The following is a 25171-nucleotide window of genomic DNA, read 5'->3' as shown; positions in this document are numbered from 1 at the left end:
ACAATTGTTTAGTTTTATACTAAGTGTTGCCAACTTACCGTAGATATAAAATCACCGACCCACTTTGAAATCATAAGCACGATCATAATCGGGAGCCCAAAAGTTATCTCCCCTGTACATTCCACAATCATCACAGTGAGGCTGATTGTCGTCCGCAACACACCCCCAAGCTGTGAGGCTGCGCCTATCAGTGCATACTTGCCCACTTCCTTTTGCTGAAAATATCAACCATATTTTCAAGCCATGGACGATGCAAAACTTGTATGGTGACTGCTATAACAAACTTTCACCAGCCTCTTATACATGTATCAATATCTGTTTCTATAAAAAGCTTATTTTTATATCAACTTAGATTACAACCTACATATTCAGCCAATGAAATTACAGATAGGCAATCATTAAGTCACTAGATTTGATCTTTAAGAATTTCAACTTTTACCAATGTTCAAAAGTCTGCCACTCAGGCGATACAGACTCCCTGTGTCCAGTGGTCGAAATTAGCACAAGCCCTGCACTGGTAAAATGTCTTTCGGGCTTGCTCAAATTCTGAATTTTATATAACAGGGCTTGTTCAAAAATTTGATGCCAAGCAATAGTATAATAATTCGGGCTTGTTGATCCAAAAGTCTAATTTCGATGACTGCTGTGTCAGACTTTTCAGTGAAAATGACATTGTGTCAAACAATGAGGTTGTATTCTTAGTCAGTTCCCTATGCTCACTCTGCCCATTCTTAATCATTAAGATTTTACTTTATCACATCTAACTATTACTTGTCTTATTTCTATTAGCAATTTACTTCTGCAGCAAATCACGTTATTTAACTTTGCACTTAAAACTTAATTTAAGACAATCAGCCTCACACAAAGCATGTCCCATAATAAGCAGTTACCTATACATGTATAGGATTTCTCATACTAGCAGAATAAAGTCATCGTGCAGAACTCGATGCGAAAACTTAATTCTGAAAAAAATGCAAGGTGCTTAAAGGTCAAACTCATTTGTATTACTTGTCCATTGATAAATATACTGAAGGAGGAGATAACCATTTTATCATAGCATAGAAATTGACCATTTTAGCAAAAAAGATTCTGCACAGTTACTTTTATCAGCTAGTATCAAATCTCAAATCAGTTTATGAAATGAGATATTAACTGATTAATATGAACTGAAGGAAAAACAATGTTCAAGTTCATCATAATTTATTATATGCGCACTTCGAAAATTTAAATACACCAACCTCATACAAGCAATGATTTTAAAATTTTAACATAAGCCAAACTCCAACCCATTTATGATTACTTTATCATTTACACAAACATGCACGGAAATCCATTTACCTTTAATTGTAATAACCATAAAAGTTGCCTGTCTAACTTAAACCATTTCAGTTCAAGACGCAGTTCCTTACAGAACCAACATGCACATACACAATATTGTGATTCAAAATTCCAGAGACAGATACATCATTAAAGAAAAGCCGTCTGTAAAAATTATGGCGTGAAAGGAGCAAGCATTGTACTTACAAGATTGTTTTGTCATGAAATGTAACAAAATATTTCCCTTTAAATTGGTGTTTGGGAAAGATAAATCGAACACAATTGCTGCAATAAATTGTTCTGTCAATAGCAATTAGTTCCACAGATTTGAGAACCAATTTAGTTTTCCTTGTCTTTTAATACAAATTTGATATTTCTGCAAAGGTACACTGCCCGAGTGATCTGTCTTTTAATGTGTAAAAGCTCAGTTGAGAGCAAAAAGGTTCTGCTTGATTAATTTATGCCACATAGAACCATTTCTCATTAACTCTCAATACGTAACCACTTCTTAAGATTTTCATGACAGTATTACATTCTGTCCAGTAAACACAGAGTTCAGCATTCTTGCTTCTATATAAAATGACCAGGTTCAATTCCCAGTCTGGGCATTTAGTTCGGTTGGTTGTCTGACTTCACAAGACAAGTGGACGTTTGGAATTACAATACAGCTGTCATGTCATTTTTGTGACGTCATGACGCCAAGCTTTTGATAAATATGTTTATTTCATTTCACTTTGTTGCTTTCACCTGATGGAGACTAAATAAAGGCCAAACGTGCTGTGGAAGGGTGTGTGACTTCTTTTCAGATATTTCATACAGCTGTATACAATGAGATATATATTTACAACAGAGGGAAGTACATGTACAGTACATGCAATACAATATTACATGAAGCTGTTTATAAATACTCAAATATGCTCCATGTAAGTTTACATTGGGCCAATTGTCCTAATTATTGTTAAAGTTAACAACATGATTAACAACATCGTTGTTAACTTATAAATGTGAAATATTTGATGCAGGGCTAACATATTTAAATATAAACAAGTACAGCTGAAACAGTTGCCGCGAATTATGTTAGAAATACAGCAGATCACAAGTGCATTCTTAAACTTCCAGAGCAACGATTTGAAAGTTAACAATGATTAGATGAACAAAGTTGTTTACTTTCACAAATTTCTGAACAATCGGCCAAATGTTTGGACAATTTGGACAAGTTAACCAGCTGTTCATGCGAAACAAATAATGATTTTTAAAACCAAGATACTGTTAAAAGTTAGGTGAACCTAAATGAGATTACTTTATTTGAAAGTGCTTGGCATTAGTATTATTAAAAAAAACATTTGGCACATAAAATCTTCATGTAACAGTTAAAACATAGCAAAATGGGCTTCACATGGTCATGTGACTTATTTGTTACTATAAATAAATCAGGTGACATATTTGTTACTATAATTAACAACACCCTGACTTCCAAATGGCAATATACATACCACAATATCCATGCTGATAAAATGCAAAACAAAGTAAAAACATGTGCAAAAACATCATCCTTCAATATGTTGACATACAAAATAAACAAGAACAACAAAGTGTTTGCCAATTCTCATGGGTTATTGTTTTTCTCAGTTAAGACTATGCCAAAATGATTCTATGTTTATGATCATTGAGCAGGTAGGTTTTATAGCCTTTAGAATTAAAAACAACAAAAAATACTTAAATCGTAATTATGCATAGAATTATCATTTTCTAGTGCTTATTGTTAACAAGAACTGTTTCAGGTATGTGACAAATGTCCACCGAAGGCCTCGATGGATAGATAGCATTTGGTATTTAGGCCTATATCATAGACAGGTACATGTAGCTTTTTGAATATAACAATTTTTCATGACCACCTTCCCATCCAGTTTGGAAATATTGATTGCTATATATATAACATTTATAAAGAGCATTTTGAGTTCCCTGGGCTGAGTGTACTTCTGATATTGACTGGTAACAGATGTTTATCTCAAGGTCTCCACAACCTTGACCTTTAACCCACTGACCTCAAAATGGCTTTGAGTTGATATGCTGGACATGACCAATCTACCTACCAAGTTTGAGGTATCTGGGCCTAAGCCTTCTTTAGGTATTGAACAGAAAAAAAAATCAGCTCAAAGACACCACGGCCCTCGACCCACTAACCTTAAAATCAATAGGGTTATCTTTTGGTCATGAACAACCCGTTTACCAAGTATGAGGTCCCTGGGCCCAAGAGTACTTTAGTTATTGATTGGAAATGGATTTTCAGCTCAAGGTCATCCATCGTTGACATTTGCCCCATTGACCTCAAAATCAATAGGGTTGATCTGCTGGTAATGACCAATCTGTCTACCAAGTTTGAGGTCCCTTGAAAAAATGTTTACAATTGATCAGAAACCATGTGGACACACAGACGGACACGCAGAGAGACAAGATGGTCTGATAACTATGAATATATCATATACAGGGTGAAGACTTTTCTGATGTACAGACCTGCAACTGTATATCATGATTTCTCTATGCTTGTCATTAGTGAGAGCAATGCTATCAACAAAATTTCTTGTAAAGAAAATAAGATATTTCTCAAAAACACATATTATTTTTTTATTTTCCCTGTATGGCAGGTAATTTTTGAAATATGAAAATGGCACTAAGCATAGAATGAATTTGGAATGGCCTAATCGAGGCTGATAACTTTACAAATATTTGGTTCAATGTGAAGGTGCTTGCTACACATAAGCATTTTGTCATTGTGAACATGTAGACAAAGTGTAAGCATATTGATAGATAGTGAACTTACATACAATATTTCATTATAATATCTTTAGTGTATTTTGTCACTTTTTAATGACAAGGTCAAAGACACCAAGACCATACCAATACCAGACTCTCTTAACTTTAACAACGGTGACTTCATTTTGCTATCTGCTTTTTTCCCACATAAGAATTGAACATAATGCAGGAAATAAAGAAAAAGAACAAACAACAGAAACGAAACTTCTTTAAAAACTGTTAAACCATGAATATCAAATCAAGTGAAAAACTTAGCATACTCAATTTAAAAACAAGTGTGTGCATATGTAAGTCAAATTAACACACACAAGTAACTTACGCGTTTCTTTAAATAGTTTTTATGTAATATTAGAGATTATTAATGCATTGAAAATATACCTAGATTTATTCATAACCATTTCAATACTCGCAAATAGTTTCCTAGAAACTGAAGTTATGGTCCTTGTTTACCTATTAGCATATTACACGTGTCTTTGCTCGTGTAAAACAAAGTATATAGTCATCGTAAGGTATTCCGTCAAATGTGACAATTTTTAATATCACCCTTGCTTACATTTGAAATAGATTTTTGGTTTTCTTTGATTGAACGCTTATAAAAATAATAAATTTCAATCCAAATTCTTGGAAGGACGATTTCAACCGAACGAATATAGTATAAATGCACATGCATTCTATTAATAGATTTCCAGGAATTCCCATCAAGTAACTGTGTTTGAAGCAAAATGTTTGATCTAATGTAAAAAAAATAATTACTGCATCTCAATCTAGGGATTTGTGTCAAACCGCAACTGAAGAAAAATAATCTCAGACTAGCCTGAATAATAATTATTCATCTAAATAAATAAGCCTAGCATGCTTGTCGCTCTTTTAAATAAACCACGTTTTGGTATGATGCAAAACATGCTTGATACTCTTTTAAACAAAACATGTTTATGGTGCGATTTTGCTCCAAAGACAAGGTCATCTTGCCCACCAATATATTTTTTGTCGCTAAAATACCTAGTTGTAGAGTTTTGCTGTGAAATGTTGATAAATTGGCGGTCTGCTAAACTTTGAGTTTTCCTGTAGTTCAGACTGTAAACACTATTAAACAAAGAACCAAGCCAACTAACAAAATGTACTTACAGTAGATCTCTTTACATTGAAAAATATTTACCAAAATACAGTAAAACCAAATACACTATATATGGGTACACATTGAACAACAAATGTTATAGTAAATCTTTTAATAAATTTATATATTCCTTTTACAAAATACAACTGATTTTCGAAATAAAAATCAGTGTAAAGCCATCATACCATTTTAATTTCTGCATTCCAAAGAATCCATGTTTTTATAACAACCAAAAAATATTTCCTTGTGTCGAAATTACCAATGAAGAAATATAAATTGTTTTAATTCTGCCATTTTTTTCTCTCCAAGATTTCCTGGTTTGGGCTGTTTTTGCAAGGATAAAATTTGAGACACAGTTAATAACAGTTTAAGGTTACTAAACCCCATGCAAAATCAAAACATTTGAAGGTTTAAATTTCAAAGTCGTAATCATACGAAAAAAACAAATTCGCCAAAAAACAGTGGTGGAAATTAGCAAGCACCCATCAGCCCTGCATTGGAAAAATGCTTTTCGGGCTCGCTCAAATCTGGATATTATGAAGCATGGCTTGTTGACAATTTTTTCATACTAAAATATTGTTTAATGAATATGGGGTCGTTCATTTAAAAGTCCAATTTCAATGCGCTTTAGGGTAACTCAGGTACCAATTAGTGAATTTTTGATTCTGGTGACCCCATATTAGTCTGGTATCATTTGAAAGTGTTTTATGAAATGATAAAAGATATGTAACAAGAGCAAACATCAAAGCTCTTATATTTGTTTTGCATTCCAACTAGGGGTGTACTGCACAAATGTAAAAGCAAGAGTCACGGGCCTTGTTTAATATTTGTGTATTGTCTCCAACAAGTTTAAGTTGAAAATGTTGTGGCCAAGGTTCAAGTTTTGCGAAACCACGTCAACAGCGACATCAAAACAATCACAGAACCCAAACTTGTTTTCTTGAAAAACCAGACAAGTTAAAAATAACACTGCAAATGGTGTAGTTTAAAATGCCAGAAGCTACCAAAACCTTCTGTATTTCTCGCTTTAAACCTACGAACTAACCATTTTGGTCTTAAATTTGTTAAGACCACATAAGAAAAGGATATAAACTGGATCATAAGCTTTATCTAAAATGTATTTTCAGTCACATACATGTTGATAATCAAAAACCAACATCGTTTCAAATGATACCAAAGTTATATGGGTACATAATCGAAATTTAACATCATTGCCAATGACTCATTGAGATGATGTTCTAAGTTGTATGTCGGCTACCATAAACAAAAGGTTTAACAATAGAACAATAAACTTTCCTCTATTACTCACAAAGTGTTCCTGATCTCCAGGAAAGAGATTAACGACTGCAATTCCAAACAATCGACCCCACGCGGCTCCGATAACTAGACATGGGATAAACACGCCACTGGAGACGTTAAGACCGTACGTCCAAACGGCGAGGAAGAAAAACACAACCACAAATACAGACAAGGTGATTGGTCCAAATGACCCTGAAAAAAAGTGGAGTAATTGAAAATAAATAGGGATATAAATCTGTTTCCAATTAAACAATATAGCTGGCCCAAGTTTGCATAAAAATCTTTCAATATTTACAAAAAAAAATCTTAATGTCAGATGCGACATTCCAAAATACACATTCAGACAAGAGCTGTCACAGTATGTGATGAATGCCCCCGATTGTGACATTGACCTATGAACAAGGTCAGTACATGAAAAGTTGATCTTGCCTTTACATGTCAAATACATATGGCAAGTTATTTTAAATTGCCTCTAAACATAAAAAAATACCACCCATAGTTGACAACCAACATTGTTATGTCCTTATATATGCAGCATTCCATTGTGAATAAACACCCAAGTGTGACCTTGACCTTTGAGATAGGGACACGGGTCTGTCATGCGACACGTCGTCTTGGTATGTGGAACACATGTGGCAAGTTATTTTAAAATCTGTCCATACAAGGGAAAGTTACAGCCCAGACACGGCAAATTATACTCTATGTCCTTATATGCAGCACTCTGTTGTGAATAAACACCTAAGTGTGACCTTGACCTTAGAGGTAGGGACACAGGTCTTGCACGCGACACGTCGTCTTGGTATGTGGAACACATATGGCAAGTTATTTTAAAATCTGTCCATACAAGGGAAAGTTACAGCCCGGACACGACAACCTATACTCAATGTCCTTATATGCAGCACTCCATTGTGAATAAACACTAAGTGTGACCTTGACCTTAGAGGTAGGGACACGGGTCGTTCACGCGACACGTCGTCTTGGTATGTGGAACACATGTGGCAAGTTATTTTAAAATCTGTCCATACAAGGGAAAGTTACAGCCCGGACACGACAACCTATACTCTATGTCCTATATGAAGCACTCCATTGTGAATAAAGACTAAGTGTGACCTTGACCTTTGAGGTAGGGGCACGGGTCTTGCACGCGACACGTCGTCTTGGTATGTGGAACACATGTGGCAAGTTATTTTAAAATCTGTCCATAGAAGGGAAAGTTACAGCCCGTACACGAGTTATTGAGCCGGACACACGGACGGACGGAAGGACGGACGGACAGTGCGTTTTTAATATGCCCACCTTCGGAGGCATAAAAAATCTGGGTTCTGAAATACATGAAACACACAATAGTATTTTGATACAAGATTGTGACCTTAAACTCACCATAAGGGTCATGTAGGAGGGCCTTAAGGCAGCCCTCAGGGGTGGCGAGGAAGATGGTTGACATGGAATGGTGCTGGCCCTCGGGACACCCCATCTAAAAAACATAGCTTTTGTTAAAGCAGTTCCACATTGAATAGTTGAACGATTTTTTTAGGGTGTGTACAGTTAACAAAAATCACCTTTAATTACATGTGTTATTAATGTTTGCCACTCAAGAGTTATTATTAAGCATCGTTAAATGATGTATAATTATAAGAGATTCTGAAGGTTCTGAGATATGTCAATAGTTTGAAAATTTTGCACGTCACCTAAATGCAAGGACTTATACACCACTTTTACAGACAATCTAATCTAACGTAATAATATAATATTATATTATTCCTCACATAAATTTGTCCCTACTTTATATATATAATCTCAATCGGTCCGTATATCACTGTATTTTGATGAAAATCCAGTTTTATGACAACAGCGGTCCATATTATATTTTTGGCCGGTCCGGACCTCGCCAAAAATGTAATATGGACCGCTGACATCATACGATTGGTTAGTGCGGCTTGCTATTTTCACAATGGCGAAAATTTGTCACAAGTAAACATAATCAGGTTTGTTAAATGAAACACATTTAAATCGCTTTAAAAATATTGTCTTGTAATGAAAAGTGTTCGGTATAATATAAGAAATATAACACACCACTTCGAGCCATATGGCATTATAAGGACCGGTCAGTCAGCCCCCGAAGGTGAATGGACCTCGGCTAACGCCTCAAGTCCATATACACCTTTGGTGGCTGACTGGCCGGTCCTTATAATGTCATATGACCCTCAGTGACCCTCAGTGGTGTGTAATATTTCTTAAATAAGTTTTTCCCTACTTGGGCAACTATAGCATGATCGTCATATGGTTCCTTGTCAGTGCATTGTGAAAGGCTGACGATCAGCACAAATGAGGCTGCCCCAGTCACAACAGCCACTGCACCTGCCTCGATCACTTTCAACCAACGCAGCTTTATGTACCTAGGAAGTATAAAATAATAATAGTTATTTTGACAATCAAGAAACTGGTATTCATCAATAAACTTGATACTCATCTATAGTTGATTTTTTTCCAGGTCAACCAAGGGGTATAAAATAATAACCTTTAAGTATTTTTATGGACAGCTCATTAAGTGTGTGGATTGGAAAAAGGAATACTGTGATGAACTTAAACAGACATTTCTGACAAGAAACCAGCTATAACAGTAACAAGCCGCTGTTGCCACAACTTATAAAATGCTAATCATAGTATCTTACCCGTTTCTAATGACTGTAAGTTCATAGTTGTAATGTTTGTAGTATCTTGCCTGTTTGTAGTATCTTACCCGTTTCTAATGACTGTAAGTTCATAGTTGTAATGTTTGTAGTATCTTGCCTTGTTTGTAGAATATTATCCGTTTCTAATGACTGTAAGTTCATAGTTGTAATGTTTGTAGTATCTTGCCATGTTTGTAGAATCTTACCTGTTTCTTAAGACTGTAAGTTCATAGTTGTAATGTTTGTAGTATCTTGCCTTGTTTGAAGAATCTTGCCTGTTTCTTAAGACTGTAAGTTCATAATTGTAATGTTTGTAGTATCTTGCCTGTTTCTTAAGAGTGTAAGTTCATAGTTGTAATGTTTGTAGTATCTTGCCATGTTTGTAGAATCTTACCTGTTTCTTAAGACTGTAAGTTCATAGTTGTAATGTTTGTAGTATCTTGCCTTGTTTGAAGAATCTTGCCTGTTTCTTAAGACTGTAAGTTCATAATTGTAATGTTTGTAGTATCTTGCCTGTTTCTTAAGACTGTAAGTTCATAGTTGTAATGTTTGTAGAATCTTACCTGTTTCATGACTTAAGACTGTATTCTACTAGTGTTGATGTTTGTAGTTCCTTACCTGTTTCTAAAGACTGTAAGTTTATAATTGAGCACAACAAACGCAGCACCAATAAGACCCCCTGGAAAAAAACAATAGAGAAGTACAAACATGGTAAAGACTCTTAAAACAGGCCTCCCTCTATATCACGCCTTCTACATAAATGACGCAACACCATTGGTCCAGGACTGTTCACGCGGTGACCCCATATTTTTCCATATTGGGTTACTAAATTTATATTGTACCAAAATGGCTTCTAATTTCTGATTCCGATGAATATTCCGATGAATAAATGAAACATGTAAACAGGTTGTTGTCGTGATATATATGTTACGGGGTAAGTAGGTGACCCGATATGGGATATACTGGGCGCAGGTAACCATGGTTTCCTTTGCCCCGTATATCCCATATCGGGTCACCAAATTACCCCGTAACTTATACTATAGGGTCATATATCCTAAAAAAAAATGCTTTGCATCTAGCCTCTCAGTAGAGGATGATTTTTTCTAAACAGCTTGAGTTAAGTTTGAATACCAGCCTGCTTAGAATTCAATTACAACTAGAGCTGTTACACGAGTGAAGAACACCCCCGAACACTGCCTGAACTAAGGAATGGTACACTATCTCTTTGAAAAGGGGCAATACCTCTGTCAAAAATTGGTAGTTAACTGTTTTATCTCTTCTTATACAGGCAAAAAGGAGAATAACTCTACAATTATATAAGCCGGAGTAATGGGCCTTGCTTTACATGTGCATTTTGTCTCTGGCAACATGTAAACCAAGTTTCATTGAATATCTTGAATGGTTTGTGAGTTATGGCCAAGGTTAAAGTTTTCACATGATTATGAAGCAAACGCCGCCAACACCGACACCAAGGGTATCACAACAGCATGACTTTTTAGATGAGCTTAAATGTTATTCATCAAGAGGTATTTATAACTAAATTTAGAGGACATTTCATAGCTCAGATAGGTGAGATCTCTTTACCAGGGGCCATACTCAATACCTATCTTAGAGCTAACTTAAGTTTAAGAGTAGAATTTGAGTGTTTATAACTTTGATTGGATGGTAAAAATAACCTGCCAATGGTCTGAATGGAATCACTGAGGCATATCTCAAGATAAGGATAAAAATTACACTGAATACTGCCACACGACATGACTGACTTGTATGATCCCATACCAGAGAAAACAGCATAACCATATGTAAGATCTAGTTATTACATTTTCTTACCTACTACTGCCATTATAAGAAAGACTGGAATCTCGATCAAGTCAAAGGATAGGTTCTGAAATAAGAAAACGTGATCTTTTATTGTAAGCAGCAATTAATGAGTACACGCATTTGGGCAAGTCTATCGACTACTGGATGTAAACCAGTTAGTCCGCATTTCAAATGGGTCTTCTCATACTTCAATTTTCCAAGTTTCTTTTTGTAAATAATATCCTGGATAAGAATAATTGGTATTGAATTTCGGTTGAAAATATCCTGGAATAAAAATAGAAGCTGTTTATCTATACAGCCAATCACAAGTGCAGTTTTTCACTGAATGGAATTTCCCCCCAAGTCATCGATGCATATATCATCAAACAGATTACTTTAGTTGACTTTTAGCATAAATTTGCTATGAACTTTCATATCAAGCATGGAGTCAATTTTCAACAGGGTCAAAATTTTATGCTACAGTAACCACAACTTTTGGCATCTTTGCAAGCATCTGAATGACACAACTGGGCTATAAAGGTGCATTTTTCATAAATTTAAAACACTGACACTATGCTGGAAGACACAAGATATTCCTGCCATATCAAGGTAAACCTCATTTCTGCAGAAAAGTCTGCGCAAGGATTGGGATGAAACTATCATACACGAGCAGCCATGGTAGATGCGTTTTCTCCCATCTTAGTAATACAAAATATAACTTTTTTTATTTCTGCCCGTGGGCAAGATAAGGATTTCATGCACAGCCGAATATTTGTAAAATCTACTAATATGGGGTAGGATAAAATATCTTATAAAGCTGTGTGTAAGCTATGCTCCTGTGGTGTGCAAACTACATGAACAGTATAGTATGTACAGAATAATAAAGATTAACATGCAAAACCAATGATAAATAAAATATAAAATACATGTTGCTTATAACTACTGCACTTACTGGGAAGACATTGAATCGGACGAGACCCGGGGCAGACAGCTGGTTTGGGGTCCCATGGAATACACTGAGCAAGAGGTTTGTGAAGAAACACGATATCATCGCAGAGAAAAACTAAAATAATAATGGTATCGTGTTAACACAGTCAACACAAGGATTCCCTTCAGTTCAATTGTAATGTTATTTTATAACATCATATTATTTCATAACATCATAACATTAAGATTTTACAATGAATTCTCAAAAGGCTAAAACATTTGTCCATTCAATATATCCATGATATGAAATATGAGCAATGGAAAGATTCGTCTCTCAAGCCTTTTTTAAAGCTGCAGGTTTATGTTACTGACCTCAGAGTAAGAGAATGCACTGACAATGCCAACATATAAACCAAGTGTCCTTCTTCTAATATTGCTTCACTTGGAGAACTAACCACTCTCTATGTGAGGGATAGGCTCTAGAAGCTAGCTGTCTCCTCCATGGAGAACAGTGTACCTCTGACCAGTGCTCCAAAGAAACCAACACCCTCAGTCAGCACATTAAATAAGTGTCTTATAAGTGTCTTATAATTTTTACATGCATCTTCCTATGGAGAACTTATCCCTCTGTAAGTGAGGGACAGGCTCATGAAGCTAGCTGCCTCCTTCACAGAGAACAATGGGGTACTCAATACCGCTCAATCCCAGATGATAATTGGAATAAATTAAAAGAGAACTCACAAACTCTCAAAGTTTACCTCAGACTTGCGCTCAAAATTAGATACGATAAATGGAATTATTTGAATGAGAACTTACCCTCTCCCAAGTCAGAGACTGGCTCTAGAAACTAGCTGCCTCCTCCATGTAAGAAATATTACCTCTAAGTAGCACTCAACAGCTATTATAATAACTGGATTCAATTGAACTAGCTTACCACTCTCCAAGTGAGAGACTGACTCCAGAAGCTAGCTGCCTCCCCCATGGAGAACAGTGTACCTCCAACTGGCTCTCAACAGCTATGATAACTGGATTTGATTGAACTAACTCACCACTCTCCAAGTGAGAGACTGGCTCCAGAAGCTAGCTGCCTCCTCCACGGAAAACAGGGTACCACCAACTGGGGCGCCGAACGCCGCTGACACACCTGAGGCAGCTCCAGCGGAAACAAAGTCTCTGATCTCACGGTCATCTCGGAATCCCTCATACAACTGGAGAAACATGTAGAAATTTGAGCAAACAGATCTATTCTAAGATATGCTTTATAAAAGAAAGGCAAAATTATAATTTTTTATTTTACCCAAATAAGACAGTGTTCTTGGCTTGAATTTGTCTGAGGCCTGTTTCATTAAAGGACCTTATTCGTAATTTCTACATTCTAAAATCTGATTAAACCTCACAAATGTCATTCATCATTTTATTTCCTCAACTTTGTTACTGGCTATATATAGCTGATTTCACAAAAGTGAGTAGCAAAAAAAATAAAAAATATGTCACTTGGATTATAACAATTTACAACATAAATTGACTTGAATCTTAAAGGAAACATGTGCCCAATTTAGAGTCTCTTAATCAATGTGCATTTTGCACATTTAATTCTGCATCTTACTGAAATTGAATAAGTGGTAAAACTGTCCTCTTAGACTATACGCGACCCTATTTTGTGCCAGCAAAAAATATTCCTTTCTTACAGGTATGAAATTCTGTTTTCCTTATCATGTTCATAATCTTCTTCAAATGCATCGGCAATAATGCGGCAAGAGAATCTAAGTCACTTTGATCATCAGGACCCACAATATAAAGGTTAAAAAAATACCAAACTCTTAAATGAATGATTTTCATACATAAAAATACACTCTTGCAAAATTAGATTCCCTAGTGTTGAAATGTATTAGCTTTTATCTGTTATGCTTCTTACAAATTGGATGCAATATTTTTGTTGAACACAAAGTTCCCTGAGATCAAAGTTTGTCTTAAAGGGACTTAGACACTAAATGGTCCAAAAATCGGCAAATACAGTATTTCCTCAAAACAAGCCTATATTTATCCATACCAGCTAGTATGAGGCCAATAATACATCATTTTACATGATTAAAAGAATATTTTGTCACTGTCTTAATCCTGTTATAATAGAGTTAAGAGGTTTTCAAGAAATTGGGACTCAAATTTTATATAAAACGGCCTAACACCAAGCATGCCACAATTATGATCATGAATCTTGTGCATCTAACAGTAAAAAACTATGAATACAGTGTTATCATTAGAAATAGAAGGACTCCCCATTTAATTGAATTTCAAGCGTTTCGTAGAATAGCGAAGAAAATATTGCGGTACAGTATTATAAAGATTAGTTGTATGCACGAGGTTTTCGTGCAGGAAAGATATTGGATATTGTTCATTCTACCGGACGATTGCTTACAGTGCACATCAAATTTAAAAAAAAAAAAGTAATATTTTTATTGATGTATTTTTGATACAAAACATTTAAACAATAATTGTATTTGTCAGATAGTTAGTTTATCAGTCATATTGTTAACATATTCAGCAAGTGAGGCCCGACATGGTGACTTGAAACCTTTTACCGGCAAAAGGGACAAACGGGCACACGTTTCCAGAGTGACATTTTCAAAAAGGCCATTTTTATCTCTGGTTTTGCGTGGGCGATTCGAGTCACAGCTGAATATATTTTTTTGTTTGGTAACTGGCTCAATTGTTGATCATATATATTTCTGTATAACACATATATACATGTATACATTACTATTTGTATCTCGACCATGCCGGTATTACAATAACACATCGGGTGAAAGCATTTTGTCTTATTTCTTTTTATTAAGATGAGTATTTAAGTAGAGCTTAGACCGTAAGTTTCCCTTTAACATTTTAGCATCTCTGAAAAAAAATTTGCCCTACGACTCTTTATTTTCAATACATTAGGATTAATGGAATACTGAGGAGCTCTCAATTAAGACCTTCAAACTTGAGAGAAATCAAGACTGTTTTTATTCTGAAGTGGGAACTTATCTCAACTATCAAACAAAAGCCAGTTGTAATCTTAAACTATTGATCTTAGCAGGAAAACAATCTTACACAACTATTCAAAATATTTCTTTCTGTGTTCTTCAAATACTTAAGATAATTTCTGAGACTGGTATTTCATGATGCATAAAGGTTAATAACCTATGGGTAACAAAGAACTGTTCATACTTTGAATGAAATTTTTTCATCTATCAAAATAACTTTGAAACCAAAGCCATAAAGTAAAGTACGATACAATCTGATAAATTTGTTAAATCAAAGGGCCAATGCTAATCTATTCTTGTTTTATCAGTTAACAAGGAACATAACCCAATAATTATTAAAGCCAGAGTTATGCCCCTTGCTATACATATGCATATTACCAGTACAAAGTTTCATTCATACACCTTGAGTTGATGGCAATAATCAATGTTTTTGCCACTGCCAAAAAACAGACAAGCTTATAAAATTACCATGGAATTAAGTTAACAAAAAATTCCTCTGAAACTCAATATTGGTCCCAACAGTGACACAGAGAAGAATTTACAGTCCGACCTGACTGGGATAATTTGATGTTTACAAACATTAATCAGATTAGCCCAAAGCAGCATATGGGAGGTTCTTAGGATGAAAACATCAGAAAAGTACTGGTAACATACTCATGACAGCCCAATATCATATCATTATCATTTTTCTCCTGTTTAATGTTATATCATGGCCTGACTGTACATGTACTTTTCATAATATATTTTTTTTAAATTCAAATCAGTGTGCAATTGAAATAATGCTTAAATCAATAACTTCCGCCCTTGATTTTTACTCACTTTGTTTAACAAAAAAAATGTTGCATCTAAGTCCACGTGAATGTTACTAATACACAGGAGTCTGATGCACCCATTTATTTATATACAGGAGTCTGACCCACATGTTTATTTATACACATGAGTCTGATGCACCCATTTATTAATACACAGGAGTCTGACACCCCTTTATTTATACACAGGAGTCTGACGCACCCGTTTATTTATAGACAGGAGTCTATTGTACCCGTTCCCTTATACACAGGAGTCTGTCGCACCCGTTTATTTATACACAGGAGTCTATCGTACCCGTTCATTTATACACAGGAGTCTGTCGCACCCGTTTATTTATACACAGGAGTCTATCGTACCCGTTCATTTATACACAGGAGTCTGTCGCACCCGTTTATTTATACACAGGAGTCTTATATATATGCAAGGCAATACATCAAGTCCCTTAACTTACAGAGACGCGTTTGTTTTTACACGGGAGTCTAACCCGCCCACGACCTAGTCCCGCAGCTATAATGCTCCCTCCATGGGCCATTGGTCCTTCCTGTGAATAAACAGTAATTTGTATAGAGAATAAAAGACAATGAGCAACTGCCAATGCGCTTCTATTATGTTTTCTTTCTAAAAAAGGTGCAAAACATGACTATGTATTTTTTATTGAAGCCAAAGTTATGGACCATTCTGGCAACAAGTTTGTTAACTAAGTCTCATTTGAATATCATAAACGATGTTTTAATGTCAATAATGCCAATGATGCCGCCGACAACAATGAGGCCAAGGCTGTGACAAATCTGTACTGTTTTTCATTCAACTACCAACTATATTAAACAATCATTGTTGTGGATTTAAAATCATACAAGAGCAACAAACATCTGTTTAACTGATGTGATCAAGAGGTAGAACTCAACAAGTATTTTAGACCAAGTCATACAACTTGCTATTCATATGCATGTTGCATAAAATAAAACATAAAAATCCCACCTTGCCACACGCTAGTCCTCCTAGGATGGACATAACAACCCCCGCCACCTTTGCCACAAAGCATTCTAGCGTGAGGAGGCCGGGAATCTTTACCCCGTTCAGGTATGACTTGATCAGCGGAATGCCACTTCCTGCTGCCTTCGGCTGAAATAAAGGTTAAGACAACAACTATGACCATGAGTTATACATTTTTCACACTTAATTTTGACTTGATAACAAAACTTTTACTTGTATATTTTTTACTGATATGTTTAATTGGCTCCAGTTTCTCAAAATACTTATGTAAATTACTCAATAACTAGCAAACAAATTAACCATTTAATAGCCTTATAAGCACAGTTCAAAATATATGTTTTTACTATTTTAAAATTATATTGTCTCATAGATTATATTGATACAGATTTTTAGTCAAACCTTTAAACAAAAGTGGTTTTTAAGCAAGAAACATACTTGAGTAATTACTCAAACATAATTTAAGTTGTACCCAGCTGTTTTTTTTTTCCATATTTGATGACCTTATTAACAATCGAAGCTAACAAAATTTAAATTTTAAAATTAAATTTGGATGATTAATTTATCTGTTGAAAAAACAATAACACAGGATTTAAAAAATGTACTCAGGTTCAGTAAGAACTTGCGAATTTCAAGTCTGGGCGCAGACAGTGTAATAATTGAGATTGATTCTAAGGTTCAAATCCACGCCTTCATCCCCATCAAACTTACCTGTAAATAGACAACAAGTGCAGACCCAAGACATGTGACTGACAAGTTGATTCCGATCCATATAAAAAACGGCTGATACAGGCAACTCTCTTTAGAACACCGTTCCAGGACTTGGTGAAAGTTAAGGCAAAAAAACACAGTATAACATAATTTATAATAATTTTTTGTTTCTTTACATTCCTATTTTTTTCAAATAGCTACATAAAAGATAAGAAGCAGAGAATCATAATTGTTCTGCCCAAAATTGGCCTCCAAACTATTCTTGAATCAGGTTTTGTCAGGCAATAGAATTTTATGAACCGGAGTAAGGATGAATTTAGTTCCAACAGAATGTATTGCTGTAACATGTGTAGGTATTTTAAAATCCATTTGTACTGTTATTTATTTGAATAATCTAGTTTCAACTTGTATTATGGTGATCTACAAGTAGACTCAAGAAAATAAACTATATTTTTAGCATTTATTACATGCTTTCAAGTGGTTTACAGAGATTTATCAGTGAAATAAAATTGATATTTCACTGTTTCAAACATACATATAATTTTTCACATAACTCATATGAAACTACTTTGGTAATTGATAATAAATAAATTGTGTTGTTGATTATGTTTGATGCTGATATCTCTTTTTCTGTTCAGTTATTGGTCGTAACCAAGTTCCAACTCTAGGAATCCTTGGTACCAATTATAACCATTATAACAAGAGATGTTTGTCAAACATTATGTCCTCACTGAGCACCATGTTGTCAAGAACATTTGGACAATGCATGGACTGAAATGACAGTGTATTTGTCATTGACATTGGATGCCTTTGAGGCACTTTTAAGATAATATGACCATTCTAAGTGTGAAGATAGTTAGTACAGTTTTTAATCATGTTCGGATGATGACTGATATTTGCAAATAAACATGTATCCTCTTAGCAGCAGGGAATAAGTAAATATAATGTAATTTGAACATCTAATATGAGTTGTGACCTTGACCTTTGACCTCAAAATCTAAAGGGGTCATCTACTGGTCACCCCGAACCTAAATATCAACATTGAGGACCATGGGTGCAGGCATTGTAGAGTTATCACTCAGACAACCTTTTTGTGTTAAAGGTCACTGGGACCATGACCCTTGACCTGATGACCCCTAAAATCAATAGGGGTCATCTACTGATAAGACCCAGCCTCCATGTTATATCTGATGACCATAGGTCAAGGCATTACTGAGTAATCACTCGTAGAAGCTTTGTCAACCTTTTCATGTTAAAGGTCACTGTGACCATGACCTTTGACCCAATGACCCCTAAAATCAAAAGGGGTCATCTACTAGTCAGGCCCAACCTTATGTAAAGCTTGATTACCATAGGTCCAGGAATGGTTGAGTTTGCGTTCAAGGTCACTGTGACCTTGACCTTTGACCCTGATGAGCCCTAAAATTAATAGGGGTCATCTACTGGTCAGGCCCATCCTTTAAGTCAAGTTTGAGGGCAATGGGAGCAGGCATTATGGATGATGACTTAGACAACCTTATAGCATTTGTGGTCACTGTGACCTTGACCTTTGACCCAAATGACCCCATTACTGGACAGGCCTAGCCTCAATGTTAAGTATGATGACCATAGGTCCAGGCATTTTTGAGATATCACTCAGACAAGCTTTGACAACCTTTTCTCTTTAAAGGTCACTGTGACCTTGACCTTTGACCAAATGACCCCTTTAATCTCAAGTTTGATGACATTTGGTTAAGGAATTATCGACTGGAAGCTATGGAAGTTCTGAAATGTTTTTCAATAAAACTTTCATTAACAGCCCTAAGTAGTTAGTTCTGTAATAAGTAATTTCTGCCCCGTAACATCAGAAAATAACCAAATTACAGGAAGATGAATGATCATTCTACTATGATAGTGCCAGTCACTCTACATACTCATTATAGCAAGCCATAATGATAGGGTAAAAAATAGGCTGCCATTCATTCTGGAAATTGCGGATGCTTACTGAAGTAATTAGTTTGAGTAAGAAACAAAAACATTTTAAAGGTTTCTCAAACTAAAGCCATAAAAAATACCGCTTAAATTAACTGAATTTTTCAGAAAACAACACATTAACGGTAGCTTAAAATAATGTTTTTGCCCACAAATTCACAATAACAAGCCCTTGACAAAACAAAAACATTTTGTTTATAAATCCCACTTTTTATGGATTTGCAAACAGCTGAGTTTGGAGTGTGAACACTATCAAACAAGAGCACCGCGAAACGGAGCATTATACGCCCGAAGAAGATTCGGCTTGAGGTCTTTAATAAACATTTAGGTTATGCTAGTATACTGCTTACTAGGTGTGAAGTGTTTACAACAAAGGCTTAAACTTCCAATATTGAAACTTTAATGATACTTATGTTAGCAGTGCTAATAAAAACCTTTGTTCAACAGTATTTTTTTACAACATAGAATAATTGTAAAACAACATACATACTGGTAAGTAGTGCAATAAAGGATGTATTAATATGGAATCAGATTTTATGAAATGAAATATTTTTATAAAAAAAAATAGAGTATCTGAAGCTTCCTTAGAAAATCTGAGAATACAAGTTTAAAAGTAGCAGGACTTGGAAAGTGCTCACAACACATCCTTTTAATGTAGCAATAATTTGTATAAAGTTATCTAAAAATTGCTTTATTGGTTACAAAGTTGTGGCTAGGACACGTTTTCTAAAAATTCCTTTATTAGTAGTAACACAAAGTTGTGGCCTGGACACGGAATTGCTAACGCCCCCCAGTGAAATTAGCCTTTGAGGTACGGACCTGGAAAGCATGCTTGACAAATCCTTTTAATGTAGAGATGATTTGTATAAAGTTATTTGAAAATTGCTTTAGTAGTAACCCAGTTATGGCCTGGACATGGAATTACTAACGTCCCCCCCCCCCCATGGTGATTCTAGTGTTTGAGGTATGGACCTGAAAATTGCGCGCGACACATCCTTTTAATGTAATGATGCTTTGTATAAAGTTATTTGAAAATGACTTTATTAGGGACCAAGTTGTGGCCCGGACATGGATTTGCTAACGCACCCCCATGGTGATTCTAGTCTTTGAGGTATGGACCTGGAAATTGCGCGCGACACATCCTTTTAATGTAGTGATGATTTGTATAAAGTTATTTGAAAATCGCTTTATTAGTTACCAAGTTATGGCCCGGACACGGAATTGCTAACGCCCCCCAGTGAAATTAGCCTTTGAGGTACGGACCTGGAAAGCATGCTTGACAAATCCTTTTAATGTAGAGATGATTTGTATAAAGTTATTTAAAATTGCTTTAGTAGTAACCCAGTTATGGCCTGGACATGGAATTGCTAACGCCCCCCCCCCCCCTGTGATTCTAGTGTTTGAGGTATGGACCTGGAAATTGCGCGCGACACATCCTTTTAATGTAATGATGCTTTGTATAAAGTTATTTGAAAATGACTTTATTAGAAACCAAGTTGTGGCCCGGACATGGATTTGCTAACGCACCCCCATGGTGATTCTAGTCTTTGAGGTATGGACCTGGAAATTGCGCGCGACACATTTTTTTAATGTAGTGATGATTTGTATAAAGTGATTTGAAAATCGCTTTATTAGTTACCAAGTTATGGCCCGGACACGGAATTGCTAACGGACGGACAGACGGACAGACAGACGGACAGACAATGGAGGCCATAACATAATACGACCCTTCGGGCGTATAAAAACAGTTAACTGTAGGGATTCATTGACCGGCAAGGGAATCACATTGCCTGTCATACATGGGGTACTTTGCCTGTCAATTGCACCTCCTACAAGGGATGCATTTCTGCATGGAACATGATTAACCCGAACCTGTTTTAACATACAACACTTTACTGAGGAGAGTGATTCACATTATCTGTCTTTCATCCCATTCAGAACAAAAAACACTTAAACAAATGTCGGCCATAAACTAGAGAAAGCTTTCATTCAGACCTCACGTTAAAAATCCCTTGAGTGGGGAATTATAAAGAAATAATGGTAATAGGAACATTTCATTCGAGACTCAAAATTGCTCCCTCCAGATCATTTTCCAAATAAAATTCAATGTTGTCAAAGTCTGTTTAAAACCACATATATCAAAGCAAGGAAAATTAGATCTTGAGTAGGAAAATGACTTAAAACGTTCCATGTAAACCAGCCCAACCCAACCTCTTGGATAAATATGGTGGTTGAATTAGACTAAATTATGACTGAGTTAATTTCCAAACATTATAGTATGATAACGTAATGGTTACAAGCATTCAAAACTTAACCCTTTGGCATCCAATCTTGAACTTGTTATTTTGTGAAAAATTATATATATGTGGATCAGGATGATCAAGCCGTCATCAACATCAGACATGTGAACCTCTGGCAATATCAGAGAGGTAGATTTTGGTCTCTGAGCTGGTAGATTGGGTTCAAAAGTGGAAGATTTTCTTATTTCCTTGTATTTTCAGTCAAAAACAATGATGGATACAATGTAAACAAAAACTTGACGGTTGTTACTATTTTTAGATTTTTTGAAAATACTCCTAAAATGTATTACGACACGATCGAGTTCACACTACAGGCAATTTTGCCTCATTTTTATGGAAAATTACCAGAAAATCCATAATTATTTAATTACCAATAATAATGTGAAGTGCTACCATGTCATGTGCATGACATTACAGGTCATGGTTCAAGGTCTTGTCAAATGTCGGTGTTTTTGATTGAGAAAGAATATCATGTCTGGATTGTGAAAACTAAAGCTTATTTTCAGGAGAGGCACTGATAAATTTATCAGACTGCCCAAACAGGTCCAGTGCAGAGAGTAAGTGCAGATGACTGCAAAATTGTGTAGGTTAATTTTCCCGCCAAAATGTCAAAAAAAATCATACATTGAAGATAACTAATAACACTTCAGGAATGTTATTTTCGTAATGTTTTGAAATTCTTTAAGATTAACAAAGAAGGCTGATTTGTAGGATGCCAATCAATGAAGAATGCTGATTAGAAGGATGCCAATTAACAAAAAATGCTGATAAATAGGATGCCAGTATTTTGTGCCATAACTTAACAAAGATCTCGGCAAACATGTCATGTGATTTGACAAGATGTTTATTGAACCATTTTCCTTAAAGTTGCATTTAATGGGGGTATTTTAGCATGGTTTATAGAACTTTGAGGGTTTTAAAATGAAATTTGAAGGCCAAAAATTGTTTTGAATTAGTTTTTCAAAGCGGTAGATTTTGTTGACAGAGCGGAGAGTGATAGGGGTCTCAAAAGCTTTTAGAAAAGATTTTACCTACTGCTGGTAGAGTTCACATGTCTGTCATCATCAACAGTTGAGTCAAGTTACCTTAGACTCCCATCTTAATGACAAACAAGACCTTATGCAAGGGCATTCAAAACTTAGCATTTTGCATGGTGACTAGAAACTTCAGCATAACTGTACTTTCCAAATTAGTACAAAGATAACATTGAGCCCAGTGAGCCATTACTTGCAAACCAAAAGGGTGATAGTGGTCTAATGGTAAAGGCCCCTCTTGCTCCAGGGCTCGTGGGCTCAATGCCCAACAGGGGCACATTTTCTTGCCCTCTCATAAAGGACAAAATACTCATTCCTGCCCAATCAACAACCTCAAGAGAGTGATTCATATCATCATTCACCTATCTTCATTTTCGAGACAAACTAAACTAAGTATAAACTGAAGGATACATGACTGTATAAGGGTGAATTTTGCATGGGAGATTTTTTCTACAAGGATGTGTACGGCTGCAGCCAAAACTGCAGTCAGAAGCCCGATGAAGAAAACTATGAGCCATCGGTGGACAAATTGTAACGTCAACTGCCTCTGAAATATAAAGGGGATAATTGTTAGCTTTGGTGCGATATCAATTTCATTTCATCAAGTGAGCACTTAAGTATTTTTTAAAAGTGGTGTATTTTTGAGGACAGCATAACTAGAAGAAGTTGGAAATATTATGATTATTAGATACCAATCCTATGCATTCCGAGAATCAAACTTGAGCGTTATTCAGGGTACATGTAATAATGAAATGTTAACATATTATGCACATTTTAATTTGTGCTCAATTGAATATCAAATTCATTATGATTGATAAAGGTTAGGATCATTATATACAAGGTGCGTAGCTGCCTACATGCAAGTATGTGGCTGATTCCACATGATTCTGACAAAAAAAAAAGAATTTGCAAAGTTGCAGTTTGGTACTTCACTTCTTGATCCTAAAACTGTCCATTTTCCAGTACTAAATAAAGCACCCCAGAGAGCCAAGAATGGACCATGATTTTCCAAGGGGGCATTTCCGAACCTCTGCTAGCACAATTATGAATCCACATGAAAAGAGGGCTAGTTACGCCCCTGTACACAATTACATAAAACATTAAAAACAATCAAAAAATTTATAATCATAAAGCTTAAAAAGTGACTGCTTCCCCTGTGAATTTTGACACAAAAACTTTCTAGCTAGTTGGTTACAGCAGTGAGCATTACTGCACAAAAAGATAAACAAAACAATTACAATTTGTGATGTTAATGATAGCAATGTATTAAGAAAAATGCTTAAGCTATGTTAACAATCAATGTTAAAAATAAGTTATTAACCCCAAACCAGAATTAATACGCAAACAATATTACAATTTTTGCTCGTTCATACCCGGGACTGAAAATCTGAGCACATGCTGGAAACACTGGCCTTGTGATTTGTATCATGGTGATATCCAGTATAGAGGTGCTTATGCACCCTATCCAGCTATGAAAATAAATTTTGAATTAGCGGGATGACACAAAATCATAAGAAAAAGTTACTGCACTCACTACCTGAGTTATCGGAATGGAACATGTCGCGTGTACAAAGCACAAGTTTTGAATAATTGCAATCACAAGGATTGGGTGTAGTCTCCTTGGTTTGTACCATATTGGGCAAGTAGTTCAGAAATTTGTTAACAGCATGATAAACAACATCGTTGTTAAGTTTGTAAACTTGAAATATTTGATGGTGTACTTGTATACTTTAATACAAACACAGAACATCTGAAACAGTTGTCTTGAATCCTATTAGAAATACAGTAGATCACAAGTGTTTCCATTTAACTACCAGAGCACTGTAACAATTAATTGAAATGTTACCAACGATGAAGTTCACAACGTTGTGAACAATAACAAAGTTCTTAACAATTGGCCCACGGTTGATTCATATACCATGCAATAAGTAGTTTGCATATATTTGAATATTGTTGTTATTGATCCTTATTGCACAGTAACAGATCTCCCTTATAGTTACACTTCGGATATAAGAATTGATAGATTTAAGTCAATACTCATAAACGAAAATGGTACAAAATGTTGGATTTTGAAACAAGGAACCATTAGGGTCATGTAGCCAAAATCCAACAATAATTCTTATCCTGTAACAAGTTTACACAATATATAATTATATTCTTTTTTATGGTCTTATTGCTTAACTGGCCAGATTTGTACTCAAACAAAACAAACAAATCTATTTGGATTATAAAAATTTGGTTTCATATTAACAAGCCTACCACAAAAAAAGATGTATGATTGTCTATTTTTCTGAGTCAATCAAGGGGCATATCTGTACACAACTATTATAGCAATCAAGTGGCATAACTCTACACAACTATTTTAGCAATCAAGGGGCATAAATGTACACAA

General features: G+C 35.4%; 1 protein-coding gene across 5 annotated transcripts in view; it reads right to left on the bottom strand.

Annotated features, from left to right (window-relative positions):
• LOC128242987 (H(+)/Cl(-) exchange transporter 7-like) overlaps nt 1-25171 on the bottom strand; it is a 96687-nt gene that overhangs the window by 10716 nt on the left and 60800 nt on the right. For 4 of the 5 annotated variants that reach the window (XM_052960450.1, XM_052960451.1, XM_052960449.1 and 1 more), the window contains exons 5-17: nt 24153-24248; nt 23191-23326; nt 17475-17584; nt 16752-16895; nt 16225-16314; nt 12993-13151; nt 11969-12079; nt 11047-11101; nt 9835-9895; nt 8799-8940; nt 7925-8018; nt 6555-6736; nt 39-215 (exon numbers count right to left, since the gene is read on the bottom strand). In XM_052960450.1, the coding sequence (XP_052816410.1) occupies nt 39-215; nt 6555-6736; nt 7925-8018; nt 8799-8940; nt 9835-9895; nt 11047-11101; nt 11969-12079; nt 12993-13151; nt 16225-16314; nt 16752-16895; nt 17475-17584; nt 23191-23326; nt 24153-24248 (1557 nt within the window). The remainder of the gene's footprint in view (nt 1-38; nt 216-6554; nt 6737-7924; nt 8019-8798; nt 8941-9834; nt 9896-11046; nt 11102-11968; nt 12080-12992; nt 13152-16224; nt 16315-16751; nt 16896-17474; nt 17585-23190; nt 23327-24152; nt 24249-25171) is intronic. The other variant, XM_052960448.1, reaches the window with a different exon arrangement.

Source organism: Mya arenaria, chromosome 8 (assembly GCF_026914265.1).
Source record: "Mya arenaria isolate MELC-2E11 chromosome 8, ASM2691426v1".
NCBI classification, from domain to species: domain Eukaryota; kingdom Metazoa; phylum Mollusca; class Bivalvia; order Myida; family Myidae; genus Mya; species Mya arenaria.
Note: the sequence above shows the minus strand (reverse complement) of the source record. Positions and strands in the feature narration are given on the sequence as shown.